The sequence below is a fragment of the Alosa sapidissima genome, chromosome 4, assembly GCF_018492685.1.
Source record: "Alosa sapidissima isolate fAloSap1 chromosome 4, fAloSap1.pri, whole genome shotgun sequence".
Taxonomy (NCBI): domain Eukaryota; kingdom Metazoa; phylum Chordata; class Actinopteri; order Clupeiformes; family Clupeidae; genus Alosa; species Alosa sapidissima.
In genome coordinates this window covers 29,669,794-29,692,293 of record NC_055960.1, presented here as the reverse complement: position 1 = coordinate 29,692,293, position 22,500 = coordinate 29,669,794, and the positions used below count along the sequence as shown (strand labels likewise).

At 48.6% G+C, this 22,500-nt stretch overlaps 1 protein-coding gene across 5 annotated transcripts in view; it reads right to left on the bottom strand.

Annotated features, from left to right (window-relative positions):
* kif21b (kinesin family member 21B) overlaps positions 1-19,285 on the bottom strand; it is a 90,440-nt gene extending 71,155 nt beyond the window's left edge. For all 5 annotated transcript variants that reach the window (XM_042088252.1, XM_042088256.1, XM_042088254.1 and 2 more), the window contains exon 1: positions 18,881-19,285. In XM_042088252.1, coding sequence (XP_041944186.1) covers positions 18,881-18,921 — 41 coding nt within the window. In that variant the 5' untranslated portion in view covers positions 18,922-19,285. The remainder of the gene's footprint in view (positions 1-18,880) is intronic.
* Positions 19,286-22,500: the final 3,215 nt, after the last annotated feature.

Below are 22,500 nucleotides of genomic sequence, written 5' to 3'. Positions count from 1 at the left end.
CTGACCATTTACACACACACACACTCTTTCTGTGAGTGGTGCTCACGGTTTCAATGACAGCCCCAGTCCTTATTCATGAGGTGCTGAATCCATCATATTGATTTTCTGTGAGGAGAATGACTCCATGATGAGAGTAGTGTCAGGATGACAAGCACGCACGCGCACACACACACACACACACAGCTTCTGTGCTCAGTATTGAGATTACTGTAAGTGATGGGCAGACACACACACACACACACACACACACACACAGCTTCTGTGCTCAGTATTGAGATTACTGTAAGTGATGGGCAGACACACACACACACACACACACACACACACACACACACACACACACACACACACACACACCGTGTCTGTGGCCTCTGGCAGACGTCCAGAGAGAGGGAATCTCCATTCCCGCCCGAACCATTGCAGGAGGGCGGGACAAACAGATGTCCATCATATCTCTAATTAAAGCCACACAGCAGTGCACCATCCCTCACACACACACACACACGCACACACAGGAATAATTAAATAAGAAATTAAATCAACCTCACAGATACACAAGCTTTATCAAATCACATCTCAGTCTCAGCTGAAATGATGCTGGCATGGAGGAATGCAGAGAGCAGAGCACAAGTGACAACCCACATCCTGAGCACTACTCCTGGGAGGGGGGGGACATCCTGAGCACTACTCCTGGGGGGGGGGGGGGGGGGGGGACACCCTGAGCACTACTCCTGGGAGGGGGGGGGGGGGGGCGTCCTGAGCACTACTCCTGGGAGGGGGGGGGGGGGGACATCCTGAGCACTACTCCTGGGGGGGGGGGGGGGGGGGGGGCGTCCTGAGCACTACTCCTGGGGGGACGTCCTGAGCACTACTCCTGGGGGGGGGGGGGGGGGGGGGGGCGTCCTGAGCACTACTCCTGGGGGGACGTCCTGAGCACTACTCCTGGGGGGGGGGGGGGGGGGACGTCCTGAGCACTACTCCTGGGGGGGGGGGGACATCCTGAGCACTACTCCTGGGGGGACGTCCTGAGCACTACTCCTGGGGGAATGCTAGTCCTGGGGGGGAACCAACGCTGAAATACAGCATCATGGAAGCTTGTGTGTTCTAAAAATATGTTCTTAGGCATTCTCATGTTCTTTTAATGAAGAGTTCTTACACCATTTACAGAAGTACCCGGAAAGATTCTGCAAAGATGCACCGACTAGATGGGCGATCCGTTGCGGAACCCTTTACACGTCCATGGCACATTAGTTTGGCTGCCCTGAACAAGCAGATAAAAGCAGCTTTCTAAACAGAACTCAAATTAAATCAACTTTAAGCACAAAAGGCTCCTATAGAACATTTCTATGATCTAAGAAGTTCTTTGTCTTTATCTTTGAGATCCTCATCAGATCCCTAACGTTCCACCACACACACATACACGCACGCACGCACACACGCACGCACGCACGCACGCACGCACGCACGCACGCACGCACGCACATCAGATCCCTAACGTTCCAAGACTACACTTGATGGGAGGAGCCTCCAACTGTTGCCATGGTGAGTAGACGTCTGTCGCCAGGGACGACACAGGGACGCTGGCTGTTTGGCAGGCTGGTGGACACCAGACGGTCTGGCGGACGAGTCTGTCTGTCCCATGGCGATTTGCCCCTGCCACTCCGGGTGAAGGCTGGCATCGGGGCCAGTGCTGCTAGCGGAGGCAGAATGCCCACGCGAGGTGGCACACGAGGGGCAGATGGCACGACTGCTGCCATGGTAACGGCTGCCACAGGGCAAAGGAGGCATGGGGACAGAGTGGGAGGGGCAGGCAATATGTTCTAACCAATCAGGTGTGTCGAGTTAATAAACAGCGGGGACACGTGTTTATCTGATTGGATGAAATTACATGTACATGATTGACTATCTAGGAACTAGGGACCTTAGGACCCATACATATCATTTTACAACATGAAGTCTGTTGTTAACAAACAGGCACACACACACACACACACTGCACTCGTCTAGTACGCCCTACCCTCACACACACTGCACTAGTCTAGTACCCCCTACCCTCACACACACTGCACTAGTCTAGTACTCTAAACCCTCACACACACTGCACTAGTCTAGTACTCTAAACCCTCACACACACTGCACTAGTCTAGTACGCCTTACCCTCACACACACTGCACTAGTCAAGTACGCCTTACCCTCACACACACCGCACTAGTCAAGTACGCCTTACCCTCACACACACCGCACTAGTCTAGTACGCATTACCCTCACACACACACTGCACTAGCCTAGTACCCCCTACCCTCTTACACACACTGCACTTGGCCCACAGCCTCGCGCTGAGCCCAGTGTCACAAACACCAGAAGGTTCTCTGAGGGTGCCTGTCAGTCGGGCCGTAAACCTCGTCCGCGCGCCGGTCCGGTCGGCCTTGGTAATTGGATGGAGGCGGCGGGTACCGTACCTGATCGTCACGGCAGCCACTTTGGGAGATTAGAGCGCCACAACGCCATAACTCACACATGCTGACTGGACCATATGGGAACCACTTTCCAGCACACGTACACGCACACGCGCACACGCGCACACGCGCACACACGCACACGCGCACACACGCACACACACACACAGGCACACACACACACACACACACACACACACACACACAGGCACATACATACACACAGGCACACACACGCACACACACATACACACACACAGGCACATACACACACACACACACACACACACACATACACACAGGCACACACACGCACACACACATACACACACACAGGCACATACATACACACAGGCACACACACGCACACACACATACACACATACACACACACAGGCACATACACACACACACACACACACACACACACACACACACACACACACACACACACACAGGCACATACAGGCACACAACAAACTCACACACACACACACACACACACACACAACAAACACACATACACACACATATACCGCACAGACACCCCACAAACACAAACACACAAACATACACACACACAGGCACATACACACACACACACACACACAGGCACATACAGGCACACAACAAACTCACACACACACACACACACACACACACACACACACACACACAACAAACACACAAACACACATACACACACATATACCGCACAGACACCCCACAAACACAAACACACAAACAGCATAAACGCACAAATACACAACAGTGAGACACACGCAAGAGTGAAACACATAAACATGCACACATTCCTAATTAGTTCCACAAGGAGACATTCTCACGGCTGCTACTCCTCCCATATCTCTCTCAGGCCTTCTGGATCTTTCCAAGAGATCCGCACGCGGACCTGAAGTACACTCTCATCTTAACAGCAGTCCAGAAACACTGCTGTAACATACAGTCCCTCTACATCTGCACGTCTGCTGTGTGTGTGTATGGGAGAAACACTCACTCCCTCCCTCTCTCCGTCTCTCTCTCTCTAACGCACACACACACACACACACACACACACACACCTCTGAATAAACATGAAGAGACAAAGCCGAGTGCTTCTGTCTGTGTTCCCTGCAGCCAGCAGGGCTGGTTGTGTGTATGCATGCATGTGTGTGTATGTGTGTGTGTGTGTGTGTTTCTGTGTCTGTGTGTGTTTAAGGACCCTGAGACGAGCACCCCGTTGTAGGGAGTGCGTATGTGTGTGTGTATGTATGTGGGTGAGTGTGAGTATGTGTGAGAGAGAGAGAGAGAGAGAGAGAGAGAGAGAGAGCGAGCCGTGCCCCCTGTGTCGCTACTCTGCTGTAAAGACCTGTCACTACTCATCAGAGCAAAAATACAGAGAAGCAAAGCTCCCGCCACAACCACACACACACACACACACACACAAAGACAGACGCAGACACATGTAGACATGCATATATATAAATGCAACCACACACACAGCCATAGACAGAAACGTCTAATTCATAGACAGACACAACACAATGATATAGACACAGACAGACAGATGCATGTAAGCATACAAACACATGAACATGGACACAGACACTCACACACACACACACACACACACAGTCACACAGAGTCCGTCTGAACACACAGCTCTCTGCATCGCTCCCAAAAGGCTGCTAACTGGTCGATCTCACGCAGAGCCCTACAGGATAGGATTACCCCCATTATAAACCAAGCTTACCAGCACATACACACACACACACACACACACACACACACACACACACACACACACACACGTCCTCATACCTACTCGTACACACACACACGCACACACACACACACACACACACACACACACACACACACACACAAAGGTTGGAACAGCCAGGGGTGGACCCCTCCAGGGGCCCTGGGCCCAACATGGGAACAAGAGGATCATGGGAACATGGCTAACTAGCACACGCAGATTACATTACAGTAATATTCCATTCAATTGCAGACCAGTCCAATGGCACACGGTCTCTGCATGAGCACTGGGCAGACTGTATTGAGCACACAGTCTCTGGTCCAGAATGCTACCACTGCATGAGAACTGCACAGCCTGCTTCTCTCCTCTCCTTCGTGGGAACAGGAAACAACAGACACTCACCTGGTGCAACAGACACTCACTTGGTGCAACCTCTAAGGGCAGAGGGCTCGTTGGCCCAGCTGACCTCAGGTACAAGCCTATGAGGGTGTAGGTCTAAGTTTTACCTACGATGCACACCAACAGATCAATCTGCAGATCAATGTTACATCAAGGTGTTTATTACACGGCTCTTCACAAGGCAAGTAGAACGCTCCATTGACTTGAATGGGCTTTTCCAAAGTTCTACGGTAAAATATTTTCATGTAATTACCGCTGCAAACATATAATTACCGCTGTCAATGGCAACGGAGTTTGTGCTTCTACTTCAGGTATTTCATATCACTACGCAAGAACTGGAACTTCATTCAAAAGTGAAAGCAGACAGTTGATCAGCCGTGTAATAAGCAGGATAATGTATAGAACGCCGGTCATTATTGGGGAAAATAAGTCCCGCCCTGTCGGGACTTATTTTCCCAATAATGACCGGCGTTCTATACATTATCCTTTACGTATGTATCTGCATGTGTGTAAACTTGTATGTGTACAAGTGTGTGTATCTGTGTACATGACCTGTGTGTGTGTGTGTGTGTGTGTGTGTGTGTGTGTGTGTGTGTGTGTGTGTGTGTGTACGTTTGGATATCTGTGTGTGTGTGTAAACTTGTATGTGTACAAGTGTGTCTATCTGTGTACATGATCTGTTTGTGTGTGTACGTTTGGATATCTGTGTGTGTGTGTGTGTGTACGTTTGGATATCTGTGTGTGTGTGTGTGTGTACGTTTGGATATCTGTGTGTGTGTGTGTGTGTACGTTTGGATATCTGTGTGTGTGTGTGTGTACGTTTGGATATCTGTGTGTGTGTGTGTACGTTTGGATATCTGTGTGTGTGTGTGTGTGTGTGTGTGTGTGTGTGTGTGTGTGTGTGTGTGTGTGTGTATGTATGTGTACTCTCTCCTCCTAATTAAGGCTGAAGCCTGTTGGTGGAGATGCGCTCTTCCAGTAGAGACGAGGGGGGGGGGGGGCGCACACTCATACAGTCACTAAAGCCAGACACTTCCACATCAGCAGAGCAGAGATTCTAGGTCAATCCTTTATGCGCACACGCACACACACACACACCTACTGGACCACTCAGACACACACACAAACACTGATCCCTCTTTTCTGTGTGTCTACAATCCAGTCCAGTCACACACACAGAATTCAAGCATATCCAATCCTGTGTCTTCTTTTAAAGAGTGTATATGTGTCTGTGTGTGTGTGTGTGTGAGTATAACTGTGGGGTACTAAGCTACTGTACTAAGCTTTACTTTAATGCATGCTTCTGAACTCTAAACGTGATGCACCGATACAGCTAGACTTAACGTTAGCGTTCAAGCTAGGTAGCTAAGTTAGCTTATTATACACAAGAACGGCACATCCGGGAACTTTGAATTTGCCCCCTTAGCTATGGAGCTGCATCCACATGGTAGGTGCTTGTTTTCCCTGAAAAAGAGGTGTGATGCCGAGAAATGACGATACGCCAGTTGTGCAAACTGACTGTGATTGGCTTGTTCTCCAGCTAGAACACCCTTGGCTTGTTCTCCAGCTAGAACACCCTTGGCTTGTTCTCCAGCTAGATCACCTTGGCTTGTTCTCCAGCTAGATCACCTTGGCTTGTTCTCCATCTAGAACACCCTTGGCTTGTTCTCTATGTAGGGGTGTGGTGATGAAGGCCTCAACTTGATCTGAACATAAAAAGTCTAAACCATCTTTTTTCCATGATAGGGACCCAGTCCCTGATTAATATAGCATTTCCCTACTGTGTGTATGTGTGTGTGTGTGTGTGTGTGTGTGTGCGTGTAAATGTGTGTGGAGGCCTTTTAGGATATAAGACCTTTTTCCCAATGGTATAAGCATGTGTGGGAGATTCTGGTTAAATATACCTTTTTCCCAGCTGTGTGTGTGTGTGTGTGTGTGTGTGTGTGTGTGTGTGTGTGTGTGTGTGTGTGTGTGGTTAAATAAGACCCCATGTCCCAGTGGGAGGCTGAGAGGGGAAATAATATGAGCTAAAAGAGAGTCACACCCACTAGACAAAATACAGACACATGTGCACATGGGCCACATACACACACACACACACACACACACACACACACACGCACGCACACTCACACGCACGCACGCACACGCATTATTTACGTCGTAAATAAACCAGCACACACACACTCAACTCTAACCATGCCAAGTGGAACAATGTAAGGAAATGGAGAGACACACACACACACGGTTTTGTGTGCTCAGCACAATCCCATTGCTCAGGTTCAGGTTCCTTCAGACTACAACAGCTCAAGGTCAGAACTTCATGATGCATTATCCTCATTACTTAGTATTTACAGTGTGTGTGTAGGTCTTTCTGGATATATATAGACCCTCCCCCCCCTACACACACATACACACTCCATCCCTACATGAGCCGGTTCATTACATGGTACTGATTTAGTTCTAAGTGCAGACCACCCTGGTACTGAGAGGAGACACTGCTGTAGTTAGTGAGTCCAGCACTGAGGGAGGAAACCAAAGCCCTCAATTCTGCTGCCACAGCACCCCACACACACACACACACACACACAGGCAGGCAATCTCTCGCTCTCTCTTTCTCTCTCATCTTTGCATCTCTCCATCTTTTGCTCTCTCCCTCTCTCTATCTATTCCTTTCTCTCTTCCCCTATCCCCCATCTTTGCATCTCTCCATCTCTCTCTCTCTCTCTCCTTCTCGATGTCTGTATCTCTCCCTCTTTCTCTCTCCCTCCCCCACTCTTTCTCTCTGCATCTGTCGATCTCTCCCTCTGTAGGCTGCAGACTGTGCTCTGGTGTGACCTACAGTGGCTTGAGGTCGTCTGCAGCCCTGACTGACTCAATTCAGTACCCCCACCGCACACATACATACACACACACACACACACACAGAGACATGTACGTGCACAGTCACACACACACACAGACACACAGAGAGAGAGAGGTGTACGTATATAGACCCACACACAGACGCAGTCTCGTCTGCCTGTCTACACCCCCCAGAGGTATCCCAGCTGGAGACGAGCAAAATGCCTCGTTTTCATATGTGTGTGTGTCTGTTTGAGTGTGTGTGTGGCCCAGTGGGCTACACACACACACACACACACACACACACACACACACACACACACACACACACTGTCTGTCACCACGGCTCAAGGTGAAAATAGGAAACATGATCTTTATTCAAATGAGGTGTAGGTGTGTGTGCGTGTGCATCTGTGTGTGTGTGTCTAAGAGTGTGTTTTCTTTTCACTCCCTTTTACAGACACAAGGCAAAATTACACCACAAAAAGGTGTAAAAGACTATATAAAGACTAAGGTGTAAAAAAGACATTTTGTTGTCCCATTCTTCTGCTGCGTGTACATCCTGTAGATGTAGTCCAGTACTAGACATATTATAATGACATTACAGAACTCACTACAGTACATAATTATAGATCCCTACAGCACCCATCCATACATCGCACTTCACACAGGTATGAGCACACTCATTTAAAGACCACACAGCATCCATACTTACACATAGGGCCTACATACACACAAGAATCAAGGACCTCTACACTACACATAGTACACACTATGCCTACTTACACATAGGGCCTACATACACACTACACATAGTACACACTATGCCTACTTACACATAGGGCCTACATACACACAAGAATCAAGGACCTCTACACTACACATAGTACACACTATGCCTACTTACACATAGGGCCTACATACACACTACACATAGTACACACTATGCCTACTTACACATAGGGCCTACATACACACAAGAATCAAGGACCTCTACACTACACATAGTACACACTATGCCTACTTACACATAGGGCCTACATACACACAAGCATCAAGGACCTCTACACATAGTACACACTATGCATACTTACACATACACACAAGCATCAATAACCTCTATACTAGACTAGACAATGCATACTCAGACAGACAGACAGACAGACACTTTATTCATCCCGAGGGAAATGTTAGATTTTTGGGTTATGTATCAAAAACAGCAGCCACACACACCCTGCTAGTGGTACTTGGGAACTCAAGAAACACACACACACACACACACACACACACACAAGTAAGCTTCTTAAGGTGCTTACTGGCCAGCTGGTGCATTGGGACAGGAGCAGGTCACTCATGGTGTCAGTATTTACAAGAAGCCTGAGAGGCACACACAAGAGGCGTCTGTGTCTGTGTCTGTGTCTGTGTCTGTGTCTGTGTCTGTGTCTGTGTCTGTGTCTGTGTCTGTGTCTGTGTCTGTGTCTTGCCTTGAGAGAGGGAGAGAGGGAGAGAGAGAGAGAGAGGCAGAGAGAGAGAGAGAGAGAGAGAGAGAGGCAGAGAGAGAGAGGTAAGAACAGATACAGAAAAAAAGAAAGAGGTAGAGCCAGAGAGGTAGAACCTGAAGGAAGGAAATATAGGGCGAGGGAGAAAGAGAGAGAAAAATGGACACTGGACACGTGAACACTCTCCAAGCCCAGGAGATGGAGAGAGTATAACACTGAAATTGTGTGTGTGTGTGTGTAGATGAGCAGCACGTGTGTGTGTGAGTGTGAGTGTGAGTGTGAGTGTGAGAGAGAGAGAGAGAGAGTGTGTGTGATGAGCAGCACGTGTGTGTGAGTGCATGCACTGAAGTGCCGGCAGTCCACAGCTCCATTCCCAACCGTGCCGAGCGACTGGACAGTCCGGCTCGCTGCCAGGGGCAACCACTGGAGCATGACCAACGAGCGAGCAAGGAGAGGAGGGGTGTATGAGAGTTTGGAATTTTAATAGGGGAGGCATTTTATTAAAACTCTAAAAGGTTTCCCTGCAAACCCCACACAGACACAAGAGACCCCGTCAGCACAAACACAGCAGGGAAAACCAATCTGCTAAACGTGTGTGTGTGTGTGTGTGTGTGTGTGTGTGTGTGTGTGTGTGTGTGTGTGTGTGTGTGTGTGTGTGTGTGTGTGTGTGTGTGCGTGTTCTCCACTCCTCCATACAGATAAGAGACGCCTCTAAGAATGACAGTGTGGAGAATTGCAGAGAAAGGTGAGGTAAAACCTACTAAATGAAGGAAAATGAATGTAAATGAAGGCATATCAGAAATACACACATAAACGCACACATACCACACACACACACACACAAACACAGACAGAAAAAAGAAAAGTCACAGAAAAAGCACACACACATCTGCATTAAAAAGGCATCCAAATGAAGACCAAGATTCACAAACAGTTCTAACACATGGAACAAAATGTCTGTGTTACTCCAGGGGCTGTCTGCTTTCTGTGTTAGTGTCAGACACTCACACACACACGCGTGCAGACACACACACACACAAACACACATACCCCTGAGGACAGAGCTTCAGCTGAGCGCCACAGCACCTGGAGCCATTGGCCAGCTCTGCCTGAAACACTGCTCATCAGTCAGTGTGCGTGTGTGTGTGAGAGTGTGTATGTGTGTGTGTGAGAGAGAGTGTGTGTGAGTGAGTGAGAGAGTGTGTGAGTGAGTGAGTGTGTATGTGAGAGTGTGTATGTGTGTGTGTGAGAGAGAGTGTGTGAGTGAGTGAGAGAGTGTGTGAGTAAGTGAGTGTGTATGTGAGTGAGTGAGTGAGTGAGTGAGTGAGTGAGTGAGTGAGTGTGTATGTGTGTGTGTGTGTAGGACAGTCTCACAGGGGTGCAGCTGCGCATTTCAGTTCTTTGCCTCAACACAAGTAAGCATGCACAGTCACACACTTATGTACACCCCCCCCCCCACACACACACACACACACACAAACACCCACAGGGTCATACACATTAACACACCTACACACACATGCACAAAGGCTGGCATATTCTCCCAAAGGCCTGTGCGTCTAAAAGTCCTCCTCCACAGCCACCCATGACGCAATAATTACTAAACACCACACACACACACACACACACACACACACACACACCTCTCTGTCCACTCTGCGCTTTGGGCCTCCTCTACGCCCGCTTTCACATCGACAGTAGACAGAGAGGGAAACATCCTGCTTTCTCTCTCTCTCTCTCTCACCACTCCTCCTTCCCTCTCTCTCCCCTTCCCTTCTTCCCCTTTTTATCTGGACACAACCACTCTTTTCTTCGGCACAGGGAATGGTGTCCAAAAGAACAGCGCCCGATTCACAAAGGAGGACATCATCAATTGACTCTCTCTCCCTCCCTCCCTCCATCCCTCCCTCTCTCCCTCCCTCTCTCTCTCTCCACTCTAACACTCTCTCTCCCTCATGAACAGCCCCCTCAGAGCCCCCTCCCACACACACACACACACACACACACACTTCAAGGATTTAGGCCCCTAAATGGTGGCTCTAGTTTAGCTAATAGAGAGAGGCCTGAGGGCAAGTCTTTTTTAATGTGTGTGTGTGTGTGTGTGTGTGTGTGTGTGTGTGTGTGTGTGTGTGTGCGCGCGCGTGTGCGTGTGCATCTGTATGTGCGTCTTTTGTGCTGATGTGGCCAGGGAAGGCTTAAATCCCCTACACTTAGGTACTAACTCCATTTTAAAGACATCCTCCCTCACTGCTCTGACAGAAAATGCTAACGTCTGGAGTCAACCCCACCCCACCCCACCCCACCCCACCCCACCCCACCCCACCATGTACATAAATTTAACATAAATGTTGCCATTTCATGCATTGTACCAGAGTTAGCCGTAAGCTAGTTTACAGCTGCAGACTCTAGGCAGGGCACAGTTTAACATCCATTAGACATCAGACAATATTTAAACAACAGCAAGACAGATCACAAAGCCTGTGGTGCCATCAATTCATCAGTATTGTAACTGTTTTTAAACTCAGTCACTCAGAAATGACTTAGGCTGCAGAAACCGACAGTCGACAGTAAAAAATGTCCTTTGTGTGGTGTTGTGTAACTCACTGGAAGAAGAAAATAACATGTGCTCACCACCACTCATTCAGAAATGACCTGACAACTCTGACATCTGCAGAGAAATCCTGCGTGTGTGTGTGTGTGTGTGTGTGTGTGTGTGTGTGTGTGTGTGTGTGTGTGTGTGCATGTGATACAGCAACTTAAGAGTGACTGCAACAGACATGGAGAGGAAAAACGGTGTGTGTGAGAACAGACACAAAACAAGACCTTGCAAAGGAATGAGCAAGAAACAGAAAGAGTACTGGCAGAGAGAAAGAGAGAGAGGGGTGGAGAGGGAGAAAGAGAGGGATAGAGAGAGCGAGAGAGAGGTAAAATGTATAAGAGGGAGAGTGATGAGTAGAAAAGGAGGCTTGTGTGTGTGTGTTGCCAGACAGAAGCGTTTTTCGGTTTGACTGTGACAGTTAAGCTTCTCACTCACACCACGTCTCCCTTCCTCCTCGCCGGCGTTGCCATGGCAACCATCTGGCAGCAACAGGAAGCCATGTGAGGGCGTGGTTCAGCCCTGGAGAGCTGAGAGGAAGTGATTGTGTCTCTCTAAGTGTGTGCGTGTGTGTGCGTGCGTGCGTGTATGTGTGTACACACAGCCACGCGTCTGATGGAGCCTGCACACACAGCACCTGAACCAGGAACGAACACACACGAACACACACACAGTATCACATACTAGAAACACACACAGCACCTGGACCCCCAAAGGAGTAAAACGTACTAGAAACACACACACACACACACACACACCCCCCAAAGGCCCATAAAATGGCCCAAACCCAGCTGAGCCTCCAGTACAGTGCTCCCACCACTTCCCTCCTGAACCCCAATTTCCAGCCAACACTGCACCTCCTGATCCAACACAGCACCTCCACCTCCTCATCCAACACTGCACCTCCTCATCCAACACTGCACCTCCTCATCCAACACTGCACCTCCTGATCCAACACTGCACCTCCTGATCCAACACTGCACCTCCTCATCCAACACTGCACACTCACAGAACACACATCACACTGACCATATCACTCACACATCACACACATCACACTGACCATATCACTCACACACATCACACTGACCATATCACTCACACACATCACACTGACCATATCACTCACACATCACACTCATTGGCATCTTGTACCTCGAAACACATACAGGAACCAACATGACAAAACTAAAGGCCCAGACACACCAACCCGATTATCGGCGAGGTTTGTGACTCAAGTTGGTTCGGTGTGTCCCGTGCCGCCAACAGTCGGAGTCGGCATCCATTTGGGCCGATTTGACATGTGGAATCGGCCAGTGGCAGTCGGCCTCAATGACCAATCTGATTGGTGGAGTGCTAGAACCCTTGACTAAACATTATCTCAGATTAGCAGGCCTATGACCATGTTATGAACCCATTTTGATAAACTATCCTAACATATTTTTGCTAGAACTAGTAGACTACCACACAGTTGCTGAACGTATGTTATTTCAGATTTGTTTGCAACAACAATCAAGTTTAACCAAAGTCCTTAGTTGCAACCTAGCTAGTGAACATCAATAGCAGTTCGCGTTCACTTTTCGTTTACTCTGCTAACGTTAGCTAGCTCGATTAACGGGCAAAAATAAATGATTTATTCTGTGTCCTAAAGAGTGTTTCATTGGCATCACACACAAGCAATGACAATAAAATAGTACACAATATATATTTATATTTTTTTATTGCTTAATCAGAGAAGTCCGAAACTAGAGCCATTTTGTCCCGTTGGCTGTTGTTATGGAAATGTATTACGTCTCACACACGTGCAGAACGTACGCTTGGTGTCGGCGTCGCTTTGGTGTGTTCCGAGGCACTTTTTTGACCGACTCGGGGAGACGGGAGCCAACTGACAAGTCCAACTGCTTTTCTGCCGACGGTCGGCCGTCGGGTTGGTGTGACCCGGCCCTTACACACCCTGAAGACCCAGACCGTACCCTTCTCCTCCAGAGCACCCTAGCTGAGGGTCCCTCCCTCATGCATACCCACAACATACCCTGCACCCCAAAACACACATCCTGCATACCCACTACCTACCCTGCGACCCAAAACAGACAGAGCCCCTAGACCCCAATGAGGAGCAAGAGAGCTCTCATCTCAAACAGACCCCCCCCCATCCCCCCTTGGGAGCCAACCCCCCCTTTTCCTCCGTTTACTGAGCAGTGCTGTAGAGAGGCTAAATTAATCTGCAGCTTAGCCTGCTGCTTATCATCCCATTTATCACGCCCCAGAGACAGCGCGCGCGCGCACACACACACACACACACACACACAACTAGAGACAGCCACTACTGCAACGCAACTTTATACACACACATCCACTGCTGGAGCACAGCTTCTCACACACACACACAATCATCGAGTGCAGTCCACCCATCACACACTACACAGCCAGTCCCATTTGTGGGAAACACATCTGCTAGCAGCTAACAGCAGATGCTAACAGACACACTGCAGACACATATACAAAGTGTCCAAGACACACTCACATACACCAGATGCACTGCAGACACTTTAAAAGTCACTAGTACAGTAGTGCTAGTAGTTCTCTAGCGCTTCACTTCATCTTCTGGAAAAGGACTGCAGTAAAGCTCACGCATCACTACTGACCGGCCCGACACACACACACACACACACCACTACTAACCGGCCCGGCCGGGGACAGAGGTCAAAGCAGTAACCCCCAACCTCCCACAGGGCGTAAATGAGGACCACGTGTCTGTGTGTGTCTGTGTGTGTGTGTGTGTGTGTGCGCTTCTGAAAGACTCTTAATGAGCTGCCGATCATCTGGGGATGTGTGTGTGTGTGTGTGTGTGTGTGTGTGTGTGTGTGTGTGTGTGAAGGGAGGATGATGTGTATGTGTGTGTGTGTGTGTTTCTGTGTGTGTGTGGTGTGTGTGTGTGTGTGTGTGTGTGTGTGTGTGTGTGTGTGTGTGTGTGTGTGTGAACATGTGTGTATGTGTTTGTGGGGTTTGCATTCCCATAAATGCAGTAATTATGAGTCTGGTTCCCAGAAAGGCAAGTCTTAAACACACACACACACTCACTCACTCACTCCCACGCTTCACTCTCTCTCCGACCCCTGTGAGGAGTTTAGGCTTAGGGCCATTCCGACGTGAGCTGACTGACACACTGACACACACACACACACACACACACACACACACACACACACACACACACACACACATTTCAAACTCATGACTGCTAAAAGCTTGACCCGAATGGTCTCTGGTCCAGATGCGACTACACTGCGTTGAGAGGCTGCCCGTATGGGTCAACCCCAGAGCGTCTATTCTTAGCCTCTCAGGATAAGCGCTGTTAGACGACGCATTTCCCCTGGGGGGGGGGGGGGCGCTGGGGGAGATGGGGGGGGGGGGGTAGTGTTGTTTTATCTACCCCTCTCTAGGGTATTTCATGAGGAAGCGCAGGAAACTCAGACGATGAGTCGTCAGTTTTGATGATAACATCCGAGACCCAGACACAACCAGGCACACACACACACACAATCTGAAAACTGTCAGTGTGTGTGAGTAAACTTGTTTTCTCTTTGTTTCCATTTATAGCGCAGCTGCTGTTGTTGATTCAACACCTTCAAAGGCTCCTCAGTCTGGTCCCAGCACATTGGCTAGGACTGGGCGGCCTATGGGAGCCGGCATGATCTACAGCTGACAGAGAGACCCCAGACGCCCAGCTATCTTTACACACACACACACACACACACACATCATCCTCCCTTCACACACGCACACACACACATCATCAGCCTCCCTTCACACACGCACACACAGTGCAGTGGTCTCAGGCCTGAGACGTGAAACAGGAAAACTGAAGTTGATTATTCAGCATCAGACAGTGTAAGCGTCATCAGACTGCCATTTGGTGAAAATGAAGAGGAGAGAGAGAGAGAAAGTGTGTGTGTGTGTGTGTGTGTGTGTGTGTGTGTGTGTATCTGTATCAGAGAGAATACATCTAAGTATTTGCATGAGTGTGTGTGTGTGTGTGTGTGTGTGTGTGTGTGTGTGTGTGTGTGAATAATATTTGGCTTGTTTGTCTGCAGCTGTGTAAAGGTTCAAAAGTATGGCAAAAGCTTGACAAAAACAACGACTGGACGGCATACATGCCAAAGACAGCAGCCAGTTAGATCTGTTAGTACACACACACACACACTACAGGCTGGGTAAGGACTCCACTGCCAGTGCGCCGTAAGACAGAACTCTTCTTAATCACGCAGCCAGATCATTGTTGTGGTTGGCACGCACACAAAGCCTTCCTCCCTTTACTCTCTGCTCGTGTCCACTCTGGGCACTGTGTCGGCTGTTGTGGGAAAAGCCGTCAGAAGCTTTTGTGCGGTTAGTGCTACAGAAGTAGCCCCTAGGTGGACACTCCACGTCAGATCAGCATCTACACCGTAATACATGGGGTTGTAAGTCTAACATCTTGTGGTGCATAATACATATGTGTGTGTGTGTGTGTGTGTGTGTGTGTGTGTGTGTGTGTGTGTGTGTGTGTCCCTCATGTAGCTTTCCCCTCATATCTAACTGGGTTATCATAGCGACTGCAGTGCTGCCGACACTGCTGGGGGTTCTGCTGGTTGCTCAGAGATGGAGCCGTTAGTGAGACATAGCTGAGGCCCTTTGTGTGTGTGTGTGTGTGTGTGTGTGTGTGTGTGTGTGTGTGTGTGTGGGTCCACTTTCAGACATGGCATTCGGACAATGCCCCGGTAATTGAGTTCGGATCTCACACAGACTCAAGAGTTCAAACATGACAAAACATGCGTCTTACCCTTTTGTGTTCAGACATATTTACCCGCGTGGCATCCAGACTTAGTACTAGGGGGCAGGTAGGGTAAGGCCCGGGTGATGTCTAGGGTGATGTCTAGGGGGAAGGTAGGGGCCAGGTAGGGTAAGGCCCGCGTGATGTCTAGGGGGCAGGTAGGGTAAGGCCCGAGTGATGTCTAGGTCAAATAACAATTCTGTTCATATTGTACAAACAGCCCACCCGCATGACATCTAGATCATGTCCAGATTCCAGGGTATTTCTGAAAGGGACACGTGCGTGTGTGTGTTTGTACGTGTGCGTGCATGCGTGCGTGTGGGTGTGGATGTGTGTCCAGCACCTAAGATGTGCCGTTTGGCTGCTGTGTGTGTATCCAGCACCTCAGATGTGCTGTCTAGCTGCTGTGTGTATAAGACGGAAGTCGTGACAAACAGGAAATGCAAGGCTTACCCTCCTGCATCATGGGACTCAGAGGAAGCGGTGCATGTTTCAGATTGTGTGTGTGTGTGTGTGTGTGTGTGTAGTTTCTAGGCCAGTGGTGTAGTCAGGCTCTTTGCCGCATATCATTCACTCGCTCGCTCACTCTCACTCTTACTTATTCTCTCTCTCTCTCTCTCTCTCTCTTCTGAGCATCTCTAATCCAGTCTTTCTGCTGGCGAATTTGGAAGGAAGAGAAGAAGCGCTCATGATTATCCTATGTCTCGCTCCAGAAACCGTGCAGTCTTCTGTCTGTGTGTGTGTGTGTGTGTGTGTGTGTGTGTGTGTGTGTGTGTGTGTACAGTATGTGTGTGTCTCTGTGCAGTCTGAATAAGCACCAGCTCTTTTTGTGTCTACATATCAGAGATATCCTCTGTGTGTACGTGTGCATGTCTGTGTGTGTGGTTCCTGTTCATCAGACAGTCAAGCTCTTCCTCAGGCAACGTGGCCTGCTTCTGTGTGTGTGTGTGTGTGTGTGTGTGAGTGAGTGAGTGAGTGAGTGAGAGAGAGAGAGTGCACCCATCCAAAAGCAGTGCACATATCTTTCACGGTTATCCATCCACCTCCACCCACCTAAACATGGCCAGGTGTATTTAGATGGTGTCAGGTAACTGCAGAGGTGGACAGTATAGACCACACGAGCTGTTTGCAGAATAACTGAGCTTTGTGTTTATGTTGACAGAATCATAAAGGGACATGCTGTCCACTGATTGGGACTCCTGAGGCTCGTCCGCAGTTGTCCCAGTCAGGAGAGGTGACCTATAGCGCTCAGCCATCGCCCTCTCCGCCTACGCCCGCCATGTCGCACTCCACGGCAGCTGGGTAAAATCAATGACCGCGCACCTGCTTTCAAACTCAATAATGAATCGCCAAGTCACAACTACGCGTCTGTCCGTGTCCGTGCAGAGGCGACCGCAGGCTTTCAAAAGCAGCTCTCAGCATACACTTCCTCTTTTCAATGAGACGTTGCACAAAGGCAACTCGCGGAGGCAGCGAGACATCAGAAGGGCTTTGCCCTCGGGAAATGGGACTATCGAAATACCACGCTTTACTTCAAAAGCCTCCTGTGTCTCTACATAAACGCACACCGCTCCAATTCCCCCCTTCCAGTCTAGTAGCGAGAACCTGTCACACAATGGGCGGACCACCGCCTTGAGGCTGCATTTAACTGCACTCACGCCGTCTGCCTGGCATGTAGGACGATACAGAGTACTCCACAACTACAATCACTTGACTTGTCCGGTTACTTATACAGCAACAGAGAATTTATTAAAATTAACAAAATGATGACAAAACTGTCGACGGTCACCTCTAAACACCGCCCTCAACGCAAACCCTAATTTGCACGTAATCCGGGTCATTAACCTGATAACTCTTTTCATCTTGCAGTGTTAATAACAAAGGCGCGAGCGGGCATTCCGTCGCTTTGCAATGCAAGGAGACATCGTCTCTTTGTGTCACCGCCTTCTGCAGAAGGTTTCTGCGGCGTCTAACATTTTGTCACACTTAGCTTCCAAACTCTGACTCATGTCATTATACACATGATATATGCACGCCTACTCTTTCAGCAGCAACGGATGTAATCTATAAAGCCATCTGTTAGGGGGACGATGTGCATTTGTGGCAGTGTGATTGTGCAAATGTTCGATTACATCACTGTTTACCTGCGGCGTAAAATTGCTGTGAAATATAGCAAGAATAGTTATTCAGAGTTGGTTATAAATGGCTTCGCTGGGGCGCTAAAGATCTGCTTTACATTACAGCGGCAACTGATATAGACAGCTGCACAACGTGCTTTACCTTCTCGACCGTGTGTTACCTTATGCCGACCGACTGTATCCACCCATAAGCCGCCCGCAACACCCTGCACAGACTGACACTACTCCCCGGTGTGCTGTGTTTTAACACATTTTCAACTGGACTTACATACCATGATAAAAAAAAAAAGCAGAACACCCCAAAATCAAGGACAGACAATGCAAATTGCAACAGTCGGTAAAAATGTCAAGACCAAATGGCTGAAAAGGCTTAACCTACCTTAAAGAGACCTTAACGCAGCAGTCGTTTTGAGTCGCCATTCTTTCGTCTCTGGGGCTTCCAAATGAGATGAAACCACAGCCTCTTGATGAGTCAAAGTTTAAGCTAAGCTAAATTAAAGTGCGGTGCCAAATAAACGCTCTAACAGCATTGGTCGATCAGGTTGAAAACACAGCCAACGCTAAAGGCAAGCTTGACATAGTCAAACAGTCTTTCTGCCCCTCTCCGGTTGGATTTCAGCGACGCAGATTGTCATCGTTACATCGAAAGTCTGAAACATTGCACTCTTGGCCCAAATTTCCACTTTGATCAGGCGGTTTGATATATCCTGTCATGTAGCCTAGACTACTACGTGTGAGATGTCCCGCCGCTCATCTGCGAGCTCGCGGTCAAGCGTTTCTCTCGCACGTTGAATGCGCTGTGAGTGCACAGCACGGAGGGGCGGGGCTCTTGCGCACGACTGACAGACACTGAGCCATTCAGACCTGCTCGTCCCGCCCCTCGGTCAGTGTAATTGTCCAATTGCACCTCGACATTGCCTTACTGAAGGTGCATGAACGGGCTTTTGAAAGAGTAGGTACTAGCGACGGCAACATCTGAATCGTGTTAAACGCCCATAAAGTGAGAATGGCCCCGCGAGGGAGAGGCACGGGGGCAGTGATCGAACACCAGGGGTGAAAGGTCACTCATGCCGAAGAACAAAGGACTGGTAAGGCAAGCGGCCTACCCACGACAGTCCAATATAGACAGGCCCGCAGTGGGCTTTATAAACCGTCAGTCGTACAGAAGCCGAGGGAAGGGGAAGTGTTTGGGGAACATGCCCATCCTGCTCTGGCAGAGAAAAGGCTCAAAAGAGGAAGCTGATCGAGGTCCTCCCTCAGAGAAAGCCAGCGAGGCAGACAGCTGCACTTCACACTTGGCACAATCTTTTTATTTAGAGCACTTATGCAGCAACCATGGCCCTCAGGCTTCAGTTTTGGGTTTGTTTGTTTATTTGTGGGGGGTTTTGTATTATAAGTGCTTTACCATTAGTAGGCCCTATTTTATTTCACACACCTCTTCTGTAATTATTTATTTTTGTAACTTTGTAACATTTTTTTGTCAGATACTGAACTAAAGTATTTAGTGCATCATTATCCAACCTTGGGGTCGGCTGAGATATGGGTATATTACAATTGACATTAAAATATAAATACAATAAACCCCATGACATCCAAGTTGATATCCATTATAGCTAAGTAAAAATAAACTTAGACAGCCCGCATGAGATGTTTGATTGACAGAATTATGCTTGATCGATGTTCGAAACAAAGTAGCAAAACAACCAGGCGTGCAAAGACATTTGGGGAAAATTAAAGTACAGCTCTCGTCTGGACGTTACAGCAGAAATGAGCTGCGCCAAAGATCCTTGATTACTAGCTTGAACCCTCTCTGGTTGCGCTCTCTCTCGCAACATGTGAATGATTGGGGTCGCCAAAGTTTTGTGACATCAAAATAGGGTCACCTGCTAAAAAAAAGTTGGAAACCCCTGGTTTAGTGTAATGAGAAATGAGACAGCATCATTCAGGGCGTAGCACCTGGAGCTGCGTTGCATGCTCAGACAGAGCCTGACCAACCCTCATGCTCTCTTCTCATTAGTGCTCGAGGCTGCGCTGACCTTTAGAGCTACACTGCTCTGATGTGTGAGTGGGAGAGTTCTGCTTAAGCTGGACGACACTGCACTTTAGAATAGTCTGAGGCCATTCTTTTCCTGGAATCTGGCGGTCCACGTGGGATTCTTTAGGTCGATTACACCGCACCTTGAAAAACAGCTTGAGCTTTTTGTTTTTTTAATTATTTCTTTCAAGACCCTGGTTGCTCCAAATCCAGGCTGAATTGCTGGTACATATTTTCATGCGAATGCCGGATTCTGGAGCAGATTAGTTTGCAGTAACAGGGATCAGCGGCCGGCAATCCTCGCCAGGCGGACGCTTAAACCCAAGCGAGTGACTGGCGTGGTGCTAGTGTAGGGGCACAGCTTTGCATAGGAGCAGTCACAAGCCTTGGCCAGACTGCCCAACCCTCACACACACACACACACACACACACACTGCCGGCCTGGTGCCCATATCCACACACACACACACACAGACCTAGGGCTGCTGTGTGAATGTGACCCCCAGCCCAGGTTATCTGCATGTGGGGAATTACATTGCATAACAGTCACAGAGTGCCCCCCCCAGTCGGTAGTCAACATGATATGGTGCAAGCAGGGATTTAGACCTACCAGTTACAAATCCATAAATGACATTGTATTTTTCCACTGCATGTCTATGTGAATCGATGTGTGTGTGTGTGTGTGTGTGTGTGTGTGTGTGTGTGTGTGTGTGTGTGTGTGTGTGTGTGTGTGTGTGTGTGTTTTGTGCCTCTGTGTGTGTGAATGTGTTTTTGTGTGTGTGTGTGTGTGTGGGGGGGGGGGGGGGGTTATGCAAGAGTAATGACCTGCACTGAGTATATGAGTGTACTTATTTGGGTATACAGTCTGAGTATATGAGTGTACTTATTTGGGTATACAGTATGAGTATATGAGTGTATTTATTTGGGTATACAGTCTGGCGGTTGTGTGCCGAATCAGGGCCGTGCTTGGGCCACATCCGCCTCAGACTCATCTGTTTTGGGATGCCATGCCTCCACTGCTCTTCAGCGAGTCTCAGATCTGTGATTGGGCAACACATTTCCCAATTCCCTCCTCAGCTAATGATCTGCTGTGTGTTCAGTTCTGAGCATCACTCTCAGTGTTACGTAATGGCAACTTCAGCATCACATGTATTCAAATCAGCATCTGTTTACTGAACAGGGTAATAATGAGCTAATGCTGCCTATGTTAAAATATGAAGTATTAAATAATAAACTGTCCTATTTTATTTTAACTGTTTGTTTCCTCTGCTGGGACGCTCCCATGTGTGTGTGTTATGGCATGTGTAATCAGTAGCTGTGGTAAACTGTGTGTAATGCCTAAATGAATATGTTTAAATGGGGCGCAAGATGCCTGGTGATCTTATCACCATCATGGGCTGGCATCAGTGCCAGGAGCCTCAGTTTTGATGCTGTCCAGATCTCCCTCCCGAAAAAAAAAACAAGAAATGGAGGAGCTCAAAGAAACTGAGTCGGAGCACATGCAGACTCTTACTCTGAGCTATTACTCACCACCGGTTATCCTCGTGTGTGTGTGTGTGTGTGTGTGTGTGTGTGACTTTGAGTATAGGCTTCTGAAACGTTATGATGGTGAGAATGCTTAAAAAGCCCACAGACTGCTTGAGTTGTGTGTGTGTGTGTGTGTGTGTGTGTGTGTGTGTGTGTGTGTGTGTGTGTGTGTGTGTGCGCGCATCTCCGTTCTTTGATAATCCCCCACTCTTCCTATATTTAGCTTTAGAGGCCGGAGCGCTGCCACGGGTTTGAACAAACCTGGTCCAGGATTCTCAATTGAATGGGATTATGTAATGTCTTTTTGGCAAGCTCATTGGCCATGGGTAAGTGGAACGGCACACACTCGCGCACACACACACACACACACACACACACACACACACACATGCGTGTGCTTATACACATCCAATGCAAACAATTCATATTAACCTCAT